General features: G+C 39.4%; 1 protein-coding gene across 2 annotated transcripts in view; it reads right to left on the reverse strand.

Moving 5' to 3' along the window:
* Positions 1-100: 100 nt before the first annotated feature.
* The window catches only part of mapk8ip2 (mitogen-activated protein kinase 8 interacting protein 2), a 28,624-nt gene continuing 9,205 nt past the window's right edge, over positions 101-19,519 (reverse strand). Inside the window, exons 2-14 of one of the 2 annotated variants that reach the window (XM_005934126.3) lie at positions 17,218-17,323; positions 9,294-9,533; positions 9,094-9,172; positions 8,696-8,797; positions 5,909-8,105; positions 5,517-5,728; positions 4,840-4,915; positions 4,045-4,217; positions 3,839-3,948; positions 3,634-3,756; positions 3,433-3,503; positions 3,243-3,341; positions 101-2,513 (exon numbers count right to left, since the gene is read on the reverse strand). In XM_005934126.3, coding sequence (XP_005934188.1) covers positions 2,441-2,513; positions 3,243-3,341; positions 3,433-3,503; positions 3,634-3,756; positions 3,839-3,948; positions 4,045-4,217; positions 4,840-4,915; positions 5,517-5,728; positions 5,909-8,105; positions 8,696-8,797; positions 9,094-9,172; positions 9,294-9,533; positions 17,218-17,323 — 3,661 coding nt within the window. In that variant the 3' untranslated portion in view covers positions 101-2,440. Of the gene's footprint in view, positions 2,514-3,242; positions 3,342-3,432; positions 3,504-3,633; positions 3,757-3,838; positions 3,949-4,044; positions 4,218-4,839; positions 4,916-5,516; positions 5,729-5,908; positions 8,106-8,593; positions 8,798-9,093; positions 9,173-9,293; positions 9,534-17,217; positions 17,324-19,519 lie in introns of both variants that reach the window. The other variant, XM_005934127.3, reaches the window with a different exon arrangement.

Raw genomic sequence — 19,519 nt, forward strand, 5'->3', positions numbered from 1 at the left:
TGATTTTTTTTAAAATTTATTTCCACTTCGGGAATTCTTTGTAAGCCCTTTTCACTCACACAATTAGGATTTAACCAAACAATGAGGACAACAATAAAGGTTCAGACATCAAGCATATATTTTATTCATAAGACCAAACCCATGACAAGGCGAATGATTTTTTTTTCTTTGTTTTCCCTTGAACTTTACAAGTCCTTGTTTTTAAAGATACAAGATAAGATATGTTTGTTCTGTCACATACTCTTTTGCTCTAGGTATACAGTGAAGAATCCTGTTAAAGTAATAAAGTCAAAAGTTGATTTAACTGTTGAAGTACTTCTGAGCGGCTATATTGGACTAGATCTTCAGTGGTTGCTCTTGTGTAGCTGTGTGAAAAGAAGTATTTTAACTAGGCTGTAACAAGATAGAAAAACAGAATCAGAGGCAAGTAGATACAGATCAGAGATGGGTCACACTGTTGGAGCTCAAATGCGATTACTATAATCGGCAAGACACAATAATAGTTTTCCAGTGGCAGCTGACTGAGTCACTATTCAGCTCTAACAGCAGATTGGTCAGTAGTTTGGTTGTGTGTCACACACTAGTGATGTCACATTTCACAAATGTGCCCTAAACGTGCTGCTGCTGAAGCCTGTTTGTAGAGAGTTATGGAGTCTTCAGGAACCTGAATGCCAGCTGTGTGACAGACTGAGATTACACCGTGTGTTAAAACATGAAAAGACACTGAAATAAAATTATTGCAGATCACAGATATTTGTGTGTTTTTCGTTCAGGGGTTTTCATCTGCTCGTGATCTTTTTTAAACTTCTTTTTAATTCATGTACATATTCATTTTCATAACATACTCAACATAAAGGACACAGCACTATCATAGATTTGCTATTGTATATACACGATCTAACTGACAGCAATACATATGTAGATAATACCCTCTCTCCTGCCATGTCAACTTTCAGTGAATCTTTAACACTGAAATCCTGCAAATAGGATGTGTTTTTTCTGCTGGACTGACTGAAAGCAGCATAAAAAGATGCTAAACAGTGTCAGAGAGAACAATGGGGGTGATTGGGGAGGTGGGCTTCAGCTACTCCCACCTCCATATAAGGTGCTTGACTGCAAGCCATGGTTTGACGCTCCAACCTCCTTCATTCACCTATTGTGTGACAGGTGAATGAAGGTATAATTAAACGTGGAAACGCATCACTCTCCTTGTTCACCATGCTTAAACATTAGATAAATGTCCAACCATTAACAAAAGTGTAAATCTGACATTTTAAAGGTTTGACTCCACTGGAATACCACGTATCAGCAGGACACTCCCCTATCAATCGATCTAGTCATTCCTTTTCCCTCATTGAAACTGAAATGGAGACCAGGAAAGCACTGAAAGGCAGAGTTAAACAGTCAGAAATGTGAAAATATGGCTTTTCAGAGGGCCTTAGCTTTCTTTCATCTAAAAGTGGCATCAGCCATATAAAGCACACACTGATCTAATATTTTGCAACTGTACCAGCTGGATGACTTGCTATTGAAGCTCTAAGAGCAGTGCAACTTTGAGAACAGGAGAGAAGTAAATTTGCTCTGTCATTCAGATTTGCTGAGAGTTACTGTCCCTAAATCCAAAATGAATATATCTGCAGAGCAAATGACATTCAAAGTTCATCTGAAGTCAACTCATCGAACCGCTCTGAAAACTGCAGTTAATCCTGTCAGAGCGATACATCAAAAGCAAGAACAAAGTTTCCCACCTTCAGTCTCAACTGTGAGCATTTCTTAATTAGTCTGAATGAGGCGCCTGAATGTCTACTCTCTATACATGTATTTACAACACACTACGATTTGTACACAACACAGGGGTAAGCTTGGACCAAGGACCGCTCGCTGTACTCTGTCTCTCTCTACTTTGCTCCAATGTCACTATAAGTATAAATTAAATGACCTGTTTTTCAGTATTGAACAAAAACATATATACAGTTAACTCAAACGCCGACGTCTTGATTCGACACCATTCCTTTACTGATTGTTGAGCTGCTTGCCATTCACTTGGATATGTGTATTTCTTGGTGTGTCTGTGTGCAGTAATCCTACTAGCCATGCATTGAAAAGTGATACAGCAGTAGTAGGTACATTGTTTTCATCTCAAAAGAAGAATCTTGAAATAAACAGGTGCTCAGCATCTTAATTTTTATATCATAGAAAAAGATTAACTAAACAGGCAATCAATCCATTGAGATCATGGAAATAAACAAAGAGAAAGGGATGAATGAAATCAGTCAGATGTCTAGCATACTGTAGAAATGAAGATCCCAGGTTTAGAGGGACAGAAGAGTATTTTACAATGGAGCGAAAAAAGAAAATCCCCACTGACAATGCCCTCTGGTGGCAAAATTGATGAACATACACAAGCTGTGGAGGAAGAAAGTTGTCATGGCAACATTTCTCACTCCAGGTAGATGTCCTCAGTGGGGCAGGCGTATTCCAGATGCTCTTGGTAGTACTCCTGGAAGGCTCGTCTGCAGAAAATACAGACATATGAGGACTAAAGATTTACCTGTGAGATAGTATTAAATAATTTTAGATTCAGTTTTGTACGGCTGTTTAGTGTTTCTGATGTTTCACAATGTTTGTGTGAAAGACACAAAAACAGAAGTTGTTTTTCACAAATTCTGGTTGACTTAATGGTGAGAATCTGATGGATGAAAGATTTCTGCCACCTCCTCTTAATCCAGCCTCAGAGAGTGGGCTAATGTGCATCTTTAATTATTCAAACACATTGTGGCTGAATAATACATGAGTAATTCTGCTGCCATTTAACCCTATACAGGTACACACACATATGGCTAGTGTGCAAATAACAAAAAAACCCCAAACTGGATTGCTGTCAAGCATTCTGCAAAAGAAATTTGTAATAAAATGCACTTTAATCCAGACTTTGAGATCAGATTCCAGCAAAGATATGTGCAAGTAGTAGCTGAATAGTCATTTTTATTACTTAAATATGTCAAATTAAGCACCGTGGCTTCTACTGTAATATATACAAAAAATGCAAAGATCCCTTAGTTTGAGAACTTAAACGGTCAAAATTTTGTGTTTTTTGAGAGTTATTTTCTAATGATTTACTTTAATTTTATTTATTTATTTAATGTATTTGTTTTTTTAGTTAAAATACATAACAAATTGGGGGTTTTTTTCTTCTTTTTTTTTGTAGCTACGGCCCTCAGCGGGTGTGGAAATGGACATACCCGACACATTCTGCTACAGGTCGCATTGACTCCTGGGACACAAACACATGGCAAGCAAATCTGTTCAGCATTGGGTGCTTAGTGATGAAGCCAAAGTAGCTGCAGAGAGAACAAAACAGTGTGATGCAATCAGTCGGATGTTACACTGTACGGTGGTAGCAGGATGGGCAGAAGATGGATGTTTGATTACCAATTGTTCCTCGGATGGCATCCACAGAATGAGATGTTCTTCATCTGGAAGAAGTGACTACATCTGTCATACTAAATATAGACAGAGACAAAAAAAAAAAGTAGAGTTCAGTCACTGATGAAGCAGTGCAACATAATCCCAAAGCAAAGGGACAACCGATTACCTGAGTAATCATGTCATTTATGTTTATTTGTCTAATACCTCATCAAGGGATTCATATTCATCCTCCAGGCTCATAATCAGTTTGACTCCTTGCAAGCTAATCTCCAGCTCACATAGAGAGGGAGGTCGCACATGTACCGTCCGTTTTCTCGATATTGCAATCTAACACAGAGAGAAACCACATTTGTATCCTGCCCATAGTAAACAATCCATAATAGTAAAAGTGTAAATGTGCTTTTCTTACCTTCTGCATAGCAGCACAGAGAATGCCGTTGCCTTGGTGATAAGGTACCTCAACAGACCCCAAAAACTGCACGCTGAAAGTTTCAATCCACGCTGGATTCCTTTTCATTCCTACGGAGTGTAATATGCATAGAAAATGTGATCGTTCTGTGTGTTTCGAATAAAAAAGCAAAAAAAATAAATAAGCCGCTGTATTCTTGCACTCACCCAGCAGCTCTTTGGATTGACCTATGACCTCATGAGCATAGAAGGCAGGGAAGATGCCCCTCTCCCCTGTCCGCATGTTATAGCCTCTGTACCAGTAGTCGTCCTCTTCTTCCTCCACGTATAAGGGATCATCCACATCCAGCTCCAGCTCATCTGCATGCCTAGGAATGAACCTGCAGAGGGCAGCAGAGAAGTCAAGGAAAAAAAAGGAAACTGCCTTTGTAAAAAGATGTTTTCTTACATGATGTTCCTGCTCCTATAAACCTGAGTTATTTTGATCTTTTATGGGTTTTAGGTGACTCCCTGTGGGAGGCTTTGATGAAACAGCTGGGAAAGAAAGATAATAGGGTGGGTAGAGGAAGGCAAAGAGTTGTAAATATGGGGTATTTTGAATGAGACCTATGGTTAAAAAAAGTGAAATTATTTGTACACAACATGTACTGTGTAATACCGAGGCACTGTTTGCCTTTTCTTTTCTTGTCGTTGTCTTTATGGTTGGCAAAGAGACGCATGTGATGTCTTTGTCTTCCTCCCCAAAATAATTAGTGTTGCCCAAAAGTTGTTTCTGTTCATCTGGACACGTTTTCAGTGGGAGAAACGTTTCGTCACTCACGTGATTTCTTCAGTCTCAGCTGACTGCAGGTTTCCCCAATCTTATAAACAGTACATTTGCATAATGATTTAAACTATCACCACTGAAGGAACAATGGGCTGGGAGGTCAGCCCATTGGGAGGTTGACCTCCCAGCCCATTGTTCCTTCAGTGGTGCTAATTTCAGGCTTGAGTTTGTTTTACCTGTAGACTGCTCTGTGTGTCTGGTCCCTCTCTTCTCCATTGATGGTACAAGAGAAAAGTCCAAAGGATTCTGTGCCTGCATGGGAAACAGATATGACTGAGATTATTTAAAAAAAATGTTGTTTTTTTCTGTAACCTGTTGTTTGTTGAGGAACATTTATTATGCAAATCTGTAAGGTGAGCTCTAAATGAAGGGTAATGGATTATATCAAAAATGCAATGAAAATGGGGCTGTTATAATGAGCTTTTTTATTATGCAAATCACCCTTTATTAGAGATATAAATCTTGAGACAAGAGGTCTGCCTGATAATGTTCTGGTAGAGCCCTCCCATCAGTCGTGTGTGGGCACCCTGCCATATTTAGATCACATCTTAGTATATCATTTTGACAGTGATGAGTTGAACTCTAATACATTATTCATTCTAAGGGCAGGCTGTGAGTGGATAATTTTAGAAATAATGCTGAAGGAGTCAGGATTTTTGGACAGAGCCAGGCCAACTGTCCCCCCAACCTCCCCCCTTTTCTTATCCTTAATGTAAGATGACACCCACCGGAGCATCATCTCATTTTTAGGGGTAATATTTTAAAGCAGTCTCGATCTTCTCTTTTACCTCTCGGGAAGAGATAAGAATGAACACTTTCTTAAAATAAGAGAACAGAATTGCGTATGACTTACTGGACGAGCGGGAGGTGCTGTTGACAAACACATTGAGAAATTTCTTGGAGAAAGGGAGGTCAGCTTCGGGAGAAGAGTCTTCAGAAGAGCTCAGAAGCTCTGGCCTCACTTCCTCCTCATCATCATGACCATAGTCCACGTTAGCAGACCCCAAAGGCTCCTCATCGCAAAGAGTTGAAAGCTCACTGTCATCACTCAGAACAGAAGTGCACCTGAGAAGGCAAGTTGAATCCCAATTTAAGGCGTAATAAACATTTGTAATGCAAGTTTATGTTAATATAAGATGCACAATAAGGAAAATTGTTCCAATTTCATAACTAAAGGACAGATTTTTGTGTCAGACTCAGTAAACACTCAATTTACTGGCTTTCAAACATATTATCAGATCATACCTTTTAAGGCTGACCAATTCCAGTGTAGTATTCTCATCCACCACTAGTGTGTACTTCATGGAGTCATAGGCAAGTCCATCGTCTTCATTTGACTGCCTCAGAGCCAGGTCTTTCTCACACAGTGGGAGGTCATGATCAGGTAAGGGATGATTCTGCACGCTGGAATCAATGGGTGGTGAACTGTCCAGCTCTAAGTCGCTACCTCTACGGGACTGCTTCCTTAAGCCACCTAGGAATGGATAAGAGTCTGCATCGTCCTCTTCTTCATCATTGTCTGTGGAATAAGTGAGGCTGAAGCATCGGTTAGTCTGAGCACTGGGTATGTCGAGTGTCAGGCTGTGTTTGACTTCTGTGATACGCTCGAGGGAGGCTGAGGAACGGCTCGTTGGCTTGGGCTCCGTTTCTCGTCCTTCATCTTTGTCGCTGATCACACTCTCACTAAGGCTGGGTGAGTCGAGATCTTTCCTCCCCTCCAACATCATCAAGTCGTTATTGGGCTCAGGATCATCTTCTTGTCTCATTGCATTCTTAGATGGTTTATCTACAAAGTTCTTGTCACAGTCTTTAGTAGTATGCAAAGAGCTGTTTGCACAACGCTCTAAAATCAGTGGGGTTATGGTATCAGCGGTTGGATTGCTCATATAGAGATGAGAATTTATCACTGTAGCTCCTTTTGAAGACTGCATGTCAATACTTCTTGATTCTTCACTTTCTTTGTCTCTTTCCTGTGATCCATTCATTCCAACTTTCTTAGCTTGGTCCTCATCATTGAAGCCATCTCCATCTCCAATGTCGGAGGATGGTGAGATGGTATCAGACACAGACACTTTCCTCTTGAAACACTCCTCAGGACAGCTGATTGGGTAGGAGCCCTCTGAAATCATCCTGTTGACCAAATTGCTAAGCAGCCATGGAGAGTCCGAGTTCTCACTCAGGTCATCTTCGCTTTCAGATTCAGACTCTCCTTCACTTCCATCATAATCATCTGAGCTTGGCATTAGCCTGGGCCCCACTGGCAGGTAGAAGGAGCGTTTGAAGCTCTCTAGGCTGTGATCTGGTTCTATCTGCAGCACCATCTGTCTGGAGAGACTATCCTCACTGCATTGAGCTGGAGGAAGAGTCTCATCTGGGTCAGCTTGGTGCTCGCAGGGCAGGTCTTCATACACATTCTGCAGCCCTGTAAGAGCTTGACCATCATCGTAGGCCTCATGGGGTAAGATGGGTGAATCAATGGGAGATGGTGTAGCAATTGTGGGTGAAGGTAGTGGGGATGGAGAGGGTAGAGGAGAGCCTTCTTTGATTGGATCTGGCTGACCTAGAAGTAGAGATGTTTTCAGACCAACAATTCCACTGTCCTGCTCCAACTCTGTGTCTGGATCCAGTTCCTGATCTGACGTAGGTGAACTGGCCTCCTCGATGGAGTTGGTAAGGTGAGATGAGCGTCCACTACTACTTTCATCACTGGTCAAGTCCAGCTCTGTCTCTGAGATTGATGAGATCATGTTGGAGACAACGGGACCACCACAAGCAAATGCTGCTTCCAGCTCCCCTTCAATGTCAGAATCAGAGCCTGGAGAGCTGAGGTCTTTGTCCTGGTCTGAAGTCACATAACCCCGTTGGTTCATATCTGCTATTCCTGGGTCTGAGGATGGAGAGGTGGAGTCGTTAGCTGCTGCCTCCACATTAGACGCTTCTTGAGCATCTGAACTGTTGGACTGGTCGATATTTTCTGAGCGGCTAGATGAAACATAACTAGAGAAGGAAGCTAGCTCAGAGGGTTCAATGGAGGGGAACTCCACATATGATGAGTGATTCTCCTTACAAACCATATCGTAGGCCTCCTTACACATAAACTCTACGTCAAAGTCCTTCTCCAGCTCCTCGTCAGACAAGGGTGTATCTGCACCATCGTTAGCTCCAATGGGTGCAGTGGATGACAAGCAGCGGCTGGTTCCATCTGGATCTAGGTCATTCTCTGGCTCCATACCTGACTCACTGGTGATGGTGTAGGTATCAGTAGCACGCCGGTTTGAGTGCTTGTGGTTGTGGTCGCTGTTGAGATCGTGGTCCACCTCTGTGTCCGAACACTGGGAATGCTCATCTACGGAGGGTGCTCTGGTTGTCTGTACTGAGGGATCAGCCTTTGGATCAGTAGCATCACGAGAACATGGGTGAGACTTATGTTGACCAAACGAGCCTATGATGACAGGTGAAAAAAAAAACAGAGATTAGAGGCTGGTACGTGATTTTGAAGTTAATTATGGTGAGATTGCATAATGAAATAAGCTGACATGTGAGAAGAGTTTACAATTAATGAGAGCAGATGAGAATAAAGCAAAAAAAAACCAATGATTGTCAATGTAAAGAAATCCACAATGAGCTGAAAATGGAAAGCAGCATGAACAAGTTCAGCAAAAGTTTCATTGTCAAAACCACACAGAAATGTAATATATATATATATATATATATATATATATATATATATATATATATATATATATATATATATATATGTTTTTTTTTTTTTTTTTTTATTAAAAAAATGTGATTTGGTTCATGAGAATCAGCATACGAGATTTTTGCTGCTCTTGTGCATCACTGAAGTCAAATTCACATCACAATACAGCACTAAATAGCAGTGATCAATGAGATGATCTAAACTTGCTGAGCTGGCCTTCTTGTTACCGTATTCGGGCCTCTCTCGCCTGTTGCCCTCCATGTCGCAGAGGAGGGGCCTATGAGGAGACTGGGGGTTTCCGCCCTCCCCTGTCTGATTTAGTGGAGTACCTTTGCTCTGGGATCCTGGGACCTGGGATATTGGAGAGGCTGGGCACTGGCCTGTCACATGGCTACCATCCTCCAGACATGAGTGGGTTGGAGACAGACGACCTGGAGGTACAATAGATTTTTATCCCCTGTGTGTTATACAGTTCATAATAGTATCTGAATAGAATTATCATGTGGAACAATTACTAAACAAAAATAGCATTAAAATCCAGTAGGACGGTCTTTCTATAGGATTAATAGATTAGCCTATTATTTAATATTAGTTATACGTTTTAAAGCTTATACAAAGAATATATTTGTTTTGTGAAATAGAAAGCCAAATAAAAATATAGAAGAAAACATACAGTATAAAGTCACAGCATTTTTTTTTTCAAATAAATAACTAATGATGTTCTAACCCTGTGAGGCTGGGTTGCGCAAAGAGTCCTGCCAGCTTCCTTTCTTTGGGGATAGACTGCTATTGTTGTTCAGTGAATCCTAAAGATGGCAGAGAGACAAACACTATTGTTAGTGATAAATTGCAAACAACTATTTCAAAACACATGTCAAACAGTTTGTTGATGTAATGTGTTTGGAATCAGAGCCTCAGTATGCTTACCTGCGACACAGCAGTGGTTAGGTTCAGTGTGGTGGGTCTGCTCTTTATGGTGCCAAGAGTAGGAGAAGGAGGAGGGGAGGCTGAGGGGGAGGGAGGTGCATCAGGATCAACCTCTTCATCCTCTTCTTCTTCCTCCTCTTCATCTTCATCTTCATCATCAATCATCTCAAACTCTTGAAAGTCGTCCTGAAAGGAGCAGACTGGGTGGTGTATGTCATTCTTCTCCAGAATAAGGGAGTCCTGAGACACACAGAGAGAGAGAGTGATCCACATCTTTATTATCAGCGATATTATTAAAGCATCAGCTGTTCTGACAACAGAAAAGAAACAAGGAGGAGAACAGGCCTGTCTGAGAAATCAGTAAAATTAGAGGAGCAATATCAAGGAAAGAGAACTAAACATATACCAACACCAGCAGTGATCAGCTCCCATGCACACTCATGAATACATGAATGTGTGTTTGTACATAAACCAAAGAAGTTAAGTGTGGCCCTCAACAATGTTTTGTGCAGCATTTTTTTAAACATTATAGAGTATTTTATGATTTTTTTAATATAATAATACAACAAAGAAAAATCATTTTATAAGGAATTATTACAGTTTTGTATACATAAAAACTATAGCTTGCAAAGCATGCAAAAAAAAAAAGTCCATAATTAAGGCTAAATCTTCACTCATAATCCAAAGTTGAAATGTCAGCTGACATTGTTGGGCTTACCTTTTAGAATATGTTTGTTTTTTTAATGATGAGAACTCAAAATAATTATTTTAGACCTGGATTAAGGGTTTGTCTAATGGGGTGATTTGAAACAAAGAGAATATACATGTGCTAGAGCTGTAAAGGAGCACAACAGATAAGCTTTACAGTATGTTTCAATCTTATTTTTGAGTCTTCAGACCAGTTTTTGCATAGATGCTTTTAATGATTTTCTTTGATTTCTTTTTCCTGTGTGAACAGATGATTCTACAGCATTCCAGAAGATTATTGATGGCTACTGAGATATTTAACCATATAGTGGGTGTGTATGTACACTTTTTATACTTTTTTCCAAAATAAATTCAGATTTTTTCACACAGTTCTTTTTTCTAAGTCATTAAAGACATATTCTGCACAGTTATTCCACCCTGGAAAAGGAACAGCTCAAAGAAATCACTAAAAGCCTAAAATTAATGACATTAAGGCACATGATAAACATTTGACCACAACTGTACAAAGTCACAATGCAAAACATTTTCAGAAAGTCAAACAGCAGACCAGTAAAGTCGATGAACTGCTCAAAGAACAAAGGGGAGACGTAATGCAATGATTAAGGATAAGGAGGGGTGGGGGCCGCTGACATGAAAGTGGATCAATCAGATGCGTCTCAGGTTTCAAGTTTACCGGAAACCAATGTAGTAAATGACTTTCAGGTTTCATAGGCTACACATTCATTGGCCTGCTTGTGTGTTTTGCTATACGTTCCAATATGTACTGATGGAGCAAAGGTAATAATACAGGCTTAACTACTAAACTATGAGACTAATTCTCGAAGGGCTGTCGTATGAACATACATTTTAACATATTTTAAGTATTTTTTAAATAATATAAATGCCTCAAGTAGGACTCGAGGCTACTCAACTACAATCATCTCTACAAAATATTTCCCTAAGGAACTAGAACAACTGAGTAAAAAAACCAACACTCATGCAAGTTTTTAAAAAAGAGCATGATCACTCCACCAAATATTTGTGGGTGTTTCTTTTTTGGTTTTTTGTTTTGTTTTAATCATCTCTCCCCTGCTTTGAATTTTATAATGGAGTTCCAAGGATTGATTTGCCTGCTTGTTTATTTTGGACAGCACAGCAGTTTCTCCACCTCTCAGTGCAGTCTGTTTAATGGAGGAATCAAAGCTCACTCTCTCATCCATCTACCGCTTACAATTCTGCTGATGCTGGATGCAGCCACTTTGTGCCACAGCGACTGAAACGCACACTCAGTCTATACCCATCAAGTACACGTGATATTGCATATCAACATCTAATTAACATATCTATTTTTGCATGAATGATCTATTAAGATGCGATCAAATGTTTGCAGCAAACACTGAACCATTACTATCCATCACTGAGGATATGTGACCTATAACTCCATGAGTGTGTAAAAATCTACAGATTCATCAGTGAGCTGTGAAAATGTCACATCTGCCAGGGAAAATACTTCCTGCTGTCAGGAGACAAGGCCACCTGACAGACAGGCAGGTAGAGCAAAAAAAGAAAAACTATAAATAAGAGTTGTACGTTGGCGGCATTCAATCTCCATGGTCTTCAGTTCCCAAGGCCATCCCCACTCACCCTTTGACTGTCCCTCCCCTGTCACTCAGCAGACTTGAGCAAGCATGCCCTCATTCATAGTCATGTTAAACAGCTCTGTTCTTACATAGCAGTTACCAAAGAAACATAGCGGTTACAAAAAAAATAGTTGGAGAAAATAAGCTTTTTGATCTCTAATTAAGAGACGAGAGCCTTGTTCAGCATGGCTAACTCTATCTACTGATTCTGCTGGTGCTGCATATCAGAAGATCAGTAAGATGGCAGCTCCATTTTAAACTAATTCCCCAGTGGAGTGAAAGGAAGCTTTGGGTTTCATGGAGCTGTGCACTATCATGACTAATGACAGCAGAAACTATAAGAGAAAGTTATCATTATAGAGTCACCATTGTAGAGGTGTGGAAAATTAAGAGGTCATCAGCAACCTATAGAAGGCATGTATCTGATACAAATCTAAGATAATTAACACTAGCTCCCTAAATGTTTAGGGCATGCTGAACCTTTATTCTTTGCCCAGAATAAATTTTCATTTGGTTTTGGGATGAATTATGTATTTAGAAGTGTCTCTTTTCATCTATACATTCCTTTAAAGTATAAAAAGACATTTCTTTTCCACAGGCACAACTGTAAAAGTATAGAAAAAAGCCATTTCTCCTATCTAGAATAGAATAGAATAGAATTCAACTTTATTGTCATTGCACATGTCACAAGTACAAGGCAACGAAATACAGTTTGCATCCATCCAGAAAGTGCTTTAGCCATGATATAGATATATTACAAAATATATATTATCAGTAATATAGATATATAGATATATTACAGAAATGGGTCTGTTATAGGTATAAGGGTACAAAATATGGGTCTATTATGGGTATGTTACAATGTACACGGTATGAAGGTATGCAATGAATATGCTATAACTATAAGTATGTACAGGCTGTCTGTCTGTCTATCTAATTTTATCTGTCTGTATGTGGGTGCATGTAAAAGTGTATGACACATGATGGACTCCATCTTTCAGTGTATCATTTATATTTCCACATTTTAAAATCAGAGTTGCATCACAGCTGAGACACAGGCACCCCTGCTCTGTCACATACTGAATTATGCATGTGCTCATGCCATTCAATCAGGGGCTCTGGAGAGGCAGAGATGCTATTAGAAGGACAGAAAGTCAAGAGTCAGGAACAACGCGAGGCAGAAAAGAGTTGTGTGTTTGTTTGGGTGATACACAAATAAAAGGTTTGGGATTGTGGTCGCTCTTGTTTGAAAGCTTGAAAGAATACCATCAAAGTGAACCAATAGTGACATTAAAGATTGTGGAAACAGACAACTAGGGTCAAAAGCGCTGTAGAATTTTGACATCTGGTTGCGAATAACTGCTTCCTCGATCAGAAATCACATGTGTCTCGTTGATTTGGTCACGTGTGTGTGTGTGCCTACCACAAACCCAAAGTGTTCTGCAGATTAAGACTTGAACACCATAACAAATTAGAATTAATCAGAGTGGGGGATTGGGGCCGCAGGATAATCTCACTGTTCAGATTGGCTGTTCGTCATAAACATCAAAGACGTGCTGCCCAATATGAGCAAATCGTGCTGACATCAAAACCAAAAGCTTATTTCTTCATCAGCACAGTGTGGTGCATGAGGAAGAGACTGATGTTTCTGCTGATGAGGAGCTGCCAAACTGTCATACACCCTACTGATGCAGGCAGAATCAAACACCATGTGAAGCACGATGTGCATGAAATTCTCTCTCTTGCCCTTCTTTCTTTGTTATCTACACATACACAAACACTCAAAGGGCAACTGGGTGTGTGTCCAATCTATCCTATGTCAGCAAGATTACTTCCTTTGGGCAGTGATGTAACATAACGAGGACCGACACTGTCTCTGGCCTGTGCTTTCTTGTTTGTGAACTGAGCAGTCAGGGCTTCTGCTGTTTTGCATCTGATGTCCTCAAGATCCAAACCATTTTTAGGTATACTCCCAAATGTAATTATCACGTACTTACAATCGACCCACACACTCAGCAGCTTAACTTAACAGAGACTATAATTATTATTCCAACAGAATGTCATGACCTCATCATGACCTCAATAAACAAAATACCAGCTGAAAATATTTTGATGAAAAAATTACAAAGAAAACAAAATATTGTTTCAACTGTACCAAATGTAAAATGTGTGAACTGTTAAACATTAGGTCTCTCTCTCTTCTAAGTTCATGGTAGTAAGTTGTTAAATACCTACACCACCTTCCGAAAACCTGATTACACCAGGATGAATACGTTAATTTAAATGAGTCAGCACAACCAAAAGTCATACTGTCAGAATCCTCAAAGCACAGGCCGAGGTGGAGGAATGGCAGTTTGTTGTAGCCTAACAATAAATCAAAGACCCAGACACTTATTATTCATTTGAAAACTATTAGCATTGCTTTGGAAAACACGCAAAAAAAGATCAATTTTAGCTGTTATCTATCGTCCACCTGGCCCTTATTCAGAGTTTGTATCAGATTTCTCAGACTTTTTATCTGATTTAGTGCACAGATCAAAAAAAAATTCTTAATATAGGAGATTTTAACATTAATGTAGATAAAATAACCGCCTCCATTTTATTTATTTGTTTATTATTATACTCAATTGTCTTTTCTTAAACTGTAAATGAGCAGTTTTAATCATTATCGCATATTGTCCTGACGTGTAGCAGACGAAATGTTTTTCCCACTAAAAACACTACGTCCAGATGAATAGAATCAACTTCTTTGGGTTTATCTAGTAATGACTTCATGAATGACATATCAGTAAGTACAGTAGCTTCAATACTACTAAGTCGTGATCATCTACAGAAGAATGAAGAGTTTCACCTAGGATTTAGGGTTCACCGTAGCACAGAAGCAGCACTAGAGAAGGTTATAAATGATCTTCTCATGGCTTCTGACAGTGAACACATCTCCATACATGTCCTGTTAGACCTCAGTGTAGGATTCAGTACTTGTGGTCATATCTAATATTTTAATACAGGGACTAGAACACACCGTTGGTATTAAAGGAAATGCACTACAATGGTTTGGATTGCATCTATCTCATAGATTCCAATTTGTTCACTGAAATGGGGAGTGTTCTTCACACATGAAAGTTAGCCATGGGGTTCCACAGGGTTCTGTACTGGGATCAATACCTTTTTCATTATGCTTGCTTTATTATCTAATATTACTAGAAAATACTGCATACAGATGTTACCCAGTTATATTTAACAATGAGAGCTAGATGACATAAATTAGTTGCTTAAACTATAGAAAAGAAATAAAGGCCTGGATGTCCTGTAATTTTCTTCTCCTAAATTTAAATAAAACTGAACTTATTATATTTGGCCCTAAAAATCAGGACAATCAGCATTGTGTCTAACCAGATACTTACTCTGGATGGCATTACCTTGGCCTAAAGTAACATTGTGAGGAACTTGGGAGTCATCTTTAACCAGGATATGTCCTTCAATGCCCATATAAAATGTTATGTAGGACTGCTTTCTCTTTATAATTTCCAACATTTCTAAAATTGAAATTCAAAACTAGTTTATGGATTTCATCCTGTCTATGGTGGACTACTAAATTGATCATTATTGGATTGTCCTAAAAGTTAACCTAAAGAGCTTCCAGTTAATTTAAAATGCTGCAGTGAGAGCAGCAGTAGGGACAAGAAAGCAACATCACATTTTTCCCATACTGGCTTATCTTCATTGGCTCCCTGTTAAAGAATTCTGATAGAGGTTTCCTCCTGTTAAAATTGAGGGTTTTTTTTTTTCATGTTGCAAAGTGCTTTTTCATATGGGATTGCTTGGCTGTTGAGGTTTTCTCCCGAATACTGTAGGGTCTTTACCTTACAGTAAAGACTGCCAGGTAAAGACCTGGAGGTGAGTGGCACCAAGTAAACAAACCTTTGTGTGTGCATGTGTGAATGCGCGTGCGTGTGTGTATCTATGACATCTTTGAGTAAAATCCACTCTCTGAAGTCTCCTTCTCTGGAGGTCTTCTTAGATGTTATGCAAAGACACCTCTCTTACAGAACAGCTTTGCCAACTCTTCACATAATGTGTTTTGTTGGTGGATTAAAGTAGAAAGAGCAAAATCTAGCACAGATTTATGCCAGGAGCTTAACCCTCAAAACCAACCATCCTGGAGCTAAATCCTCATTCCCAGGCACCTCGGCAGGGAAGAAAGAAAATAAAGAGAGGGAGGCTTTAAAGGGAAAAGGGGCAGAGAATGAGGAGAGAATGTGAGCTCCGTCTCTAAGCAACACTGCGTAGGGAGGGAGGGAAAGACACTTGGGAGGGAGGAAAAGACAGAGGAAAGGAGGTTGTCTCTGCATAGCAGCAAACTGCACTGGGTCACCCACCCTCTGCTGCAGCCATGGCTCAACGCCACCAGCATAAAACATTTATATCCCACAGGATGGACAGAGGAAAATATAGAGGCTGGTGGTATAAGATTAGTTCTTAGAAATGGTGTAATTAAAGCCTAAGCCGTTCTGACATGTCGGATGATACAGCTAATGACTCAATTATTTGCTTATACTTCAGCACAGTCGCTTGAATGTGATCCTTATGGGAACCCCTGCTTTGAATTTCTATTATATGATGAAAGTAGTTCAGAACCAGTATGTATGCAATTTGTTTGACGATAAGTGCAGAATGTAGAGAGTGACTCACTCTTCTAGTGAAACAAAGCTGTTGGAGCTATCATTTTCTTCCTTGTGTATTATAGCTATCTAAGGCATATGGGCATTACTGTAATGACTGCAATTCTGGTGAGGAAGGCTTCCTTTACATACAATTCTGAAGGTACAGAGATGCTTAAATAACAGATCCAACTAAGCTGTTCTGAACATTTAATCCCTATACAAACGAAGTCAGTTTCCACCCTTGATTCTCATAAAATTATATTTTTGTCATGTCATTTTTCTGCTGCTCTCAGCTTCATGTTAGCATTAATCAACTAGGATAAACAGTCTCTAATTGTCTCTTCATGTAATATTTCATTACATTAATTATTTTGCAGATCTAGCACATATGTACATGCACATAACTTTCCTTGAATGTCCTAAAATGGCCATTAAAAAAAAGGGATAAGACTTGCTCTGCTTAACTTGTATATGCAAAAGTGGATATATCAACAGTGATATCGCTCACTGTTTATTGGCTTTGTAAGCTAACATGACCATATTTAGAGAATAGGGTGAAGTTATCAGCTAATGCTGTTTTGTTAGCATGATTCATTGACCGTGAACCAGTCATTGACACGCATGGAAATAACAGTTAGTTATTTCCAAGTGACTAGTAAAATACCTGTTTGATGTCCTTTATGACACTACAAACATTTTATTTAGCAGATAATAAAAATAAATGTAAAAATGCTCCAAAAGGCATCAACACCACTAACACTGATGACCAAAAATGTCTTTTTTAACAGACTGTAAACATGTTTATTCCAGCCACATGTGGTAATCTAAAGAATTATTTCTGTGTCACGAAGCACAGCAAATGAAACATATCCTTAAATGTCTTCAGACAAAATAGAACACACTGTTAAAAAAGAGAAAACAAAAGAATCTCACCTTCTCATATGGGTCAGAATCATAGTTGAGTCCAATCCCACAGTCATCTGTGATTTCAGAGAGATCTTCATCATCAAACTCCTCCAGGCTGATGTCGTGGGCTGGCCTGGGAATACACAAGAGAGGGTATATTCACTGCAAGTTCTGAAAAAGAATACTGATACCTGCAATATGTCTTTTCCATCAGTGAACGGTCCAAAAGGGAATTTCTTTTTGATTCATGCTCACACACTGATCAAGGGGAAACCTGCTCTAACTCATAGGCTGTCAGGCTCTGTCTGCATCTCAAGCTCATATGCTGAACAAAAGCAACCACACAAACACCCGCTATCATCTCTAATTATATAATATCTCATACTAACAAGGTCTGGCGCATTCACTGAATCAAGTGAGTGACAGTGGCAGCACCTAAAACACCCAAATTCAGTGTCAATATTTTAAATTCAGTTAGCTGGGAATGATTGTAAAAAATGTGAGCTTTGAATGCCTCAGAAAGACTCAGAAGCGTTACTCGCTGCTATCTCTTACACCAAGATTTCTAAACTTTCATTTACAGCAGGGAAGTGTATCTCTGTAATGAGCCATGGCTTTCCAAGTTTTCTTGAGCAGACCCTATGCCGTCTTTACTCTATTAGTTACAGCAGGTTTCCAGTTCTACAGCAGCTGGCTTGCAGTGTGTTGAAGGAAATGCTGCATTGCAGCTTTCCTGCAAAGATAAGGACGCTCTACATATTACGTATGAATGCGAGCTTACATCATATAATCATATAGGGGTCCAAAGTACACAATGTCATTGGGTCTGTGGTTCTGAAAGAGGACAGGCTGCTGCACAGTAATACAAAAGAGGTCATGAAAAAGTTAATGCAATCAGGGCTTCCCCTTACTGCTTGCCAGCTTGAATGTGTAATGACTTAAAAAGGGTTATTGGGTTTTTTAACAGGAGAGGAATTTGAACGATGGGCTAAATGTTAGAAAAATCAGTTTGTGGTGAAATACTATTATCCTAAATGAGTTTTCTTAACATATTTTTATTATGGTAGACAAATATTACTATCATAATTAGGATAAGGTGAATGACAAAAGCTTTTGGTAAAGCTGTTTAAAGTACTGTTGATACAGAGGTTCAGACATAATACATTTATTTTTCATTATTGGAAAACTACAGCTGCACAAAAACTAGTGTAACCATGGTGCTGATATGTAAATTTAATCAGATAAAATGGTACTAAAGTGGTCCTTGAAGAGTCCCAACAGTACGGAGAGCTCCTATTAGCAAAATGCTTGAAATAAATTAATAATCATAGGTTTCTTTCTGTCGTTTTGTTTGCTAGAGACGCGACATGAGCAAGAGCATATTTTTTTCACTTGATATGATGCTGAACAAGCAAAAGCATAATCTGAAAACAATTAGAGAAAGCATTTTGCTGAAAGTGCAGAAATTCCATGTGTCCAGTAAGATATCCCAAACAAATTTATAATGTGCTTCATAATAAAGCTTTTGACTTTGTTTCTAAAATGTTATCACAAAAAGTGGTGTGTACTGAAGACCTATTACATGCTGAAGTTATGCATAAAGTTTGTTTTAAGTAGGTGACCCTATCTGAACTGACATGGCTTCATTTTTGACAATTACACTGGTGTGGTAATACACCAGTACAGCTCCAAAGTGAGTTGTAGCCATTAAGAAACGTTGTGTACCACGGAGGGATCACAAGTGTCTTGTTGTTGTTCTGGTGTGGGTGGTGCTTGCCGAAGGAACGGTTAAATAAGAAAACTGCTATCATTTTATCTGAAAAAAAGAACCCATAGCTATAACTCAAAGATGTTGCTTTTGCCTTCTATCAACTTAGGGCTCCTCTCGATACGCGGTAACTGTCAAGCCTTGAGGGGGGGGGGGGGGGGGGGGGGGATGAGCTGCCTTACCGAGAGCGAGCTCTGAAACGTCCAATCAGTTTGCCTCTGTTGATATGTGCACCAATAACTACGCTGATGTAAGGAAATCAATTCTTATGCACGAGACACAACTTTTTTTTGCGAGCAGTAACTAGCTAACTTGCTATATTCTGTTCTACTGTCAATTATTATGTTGCCTAGACTACCTACTATGGAGACATCAACATTGGCACACCCCCCAAAGTCCTTTGAGGTGCTGTTTGACACCAGCTCTGCCAACCTGTGGGTGGACTTAGTCTGCTGTAACACTCAGGCTTGCAGTGAGTGCACGCTTTACTCTGCCACATCCTTCATCAGTCACTTTGTCAGAACACATTTAGTTGTAAAAATCTCCTATGGAAGACTTAAA

This window comes from Haplochromis burtoni, unplaced genomic scaffold (genome assembly GCF_018398535.1).
Source record: "Haplochromis burtoni strain Fernald_Lab_line unplaced genomic scaffold, NCSU_Asbu1 Contig_179, whole genome shotgun sequence".
Classification (NCBI taxonomy): domain Eukaryota; kingdom Metazoa; phylum Chordata; class Actinopteri; order Cichliformes; family Cichlidae; genus Haplochromis; species Haplochromis burtoni.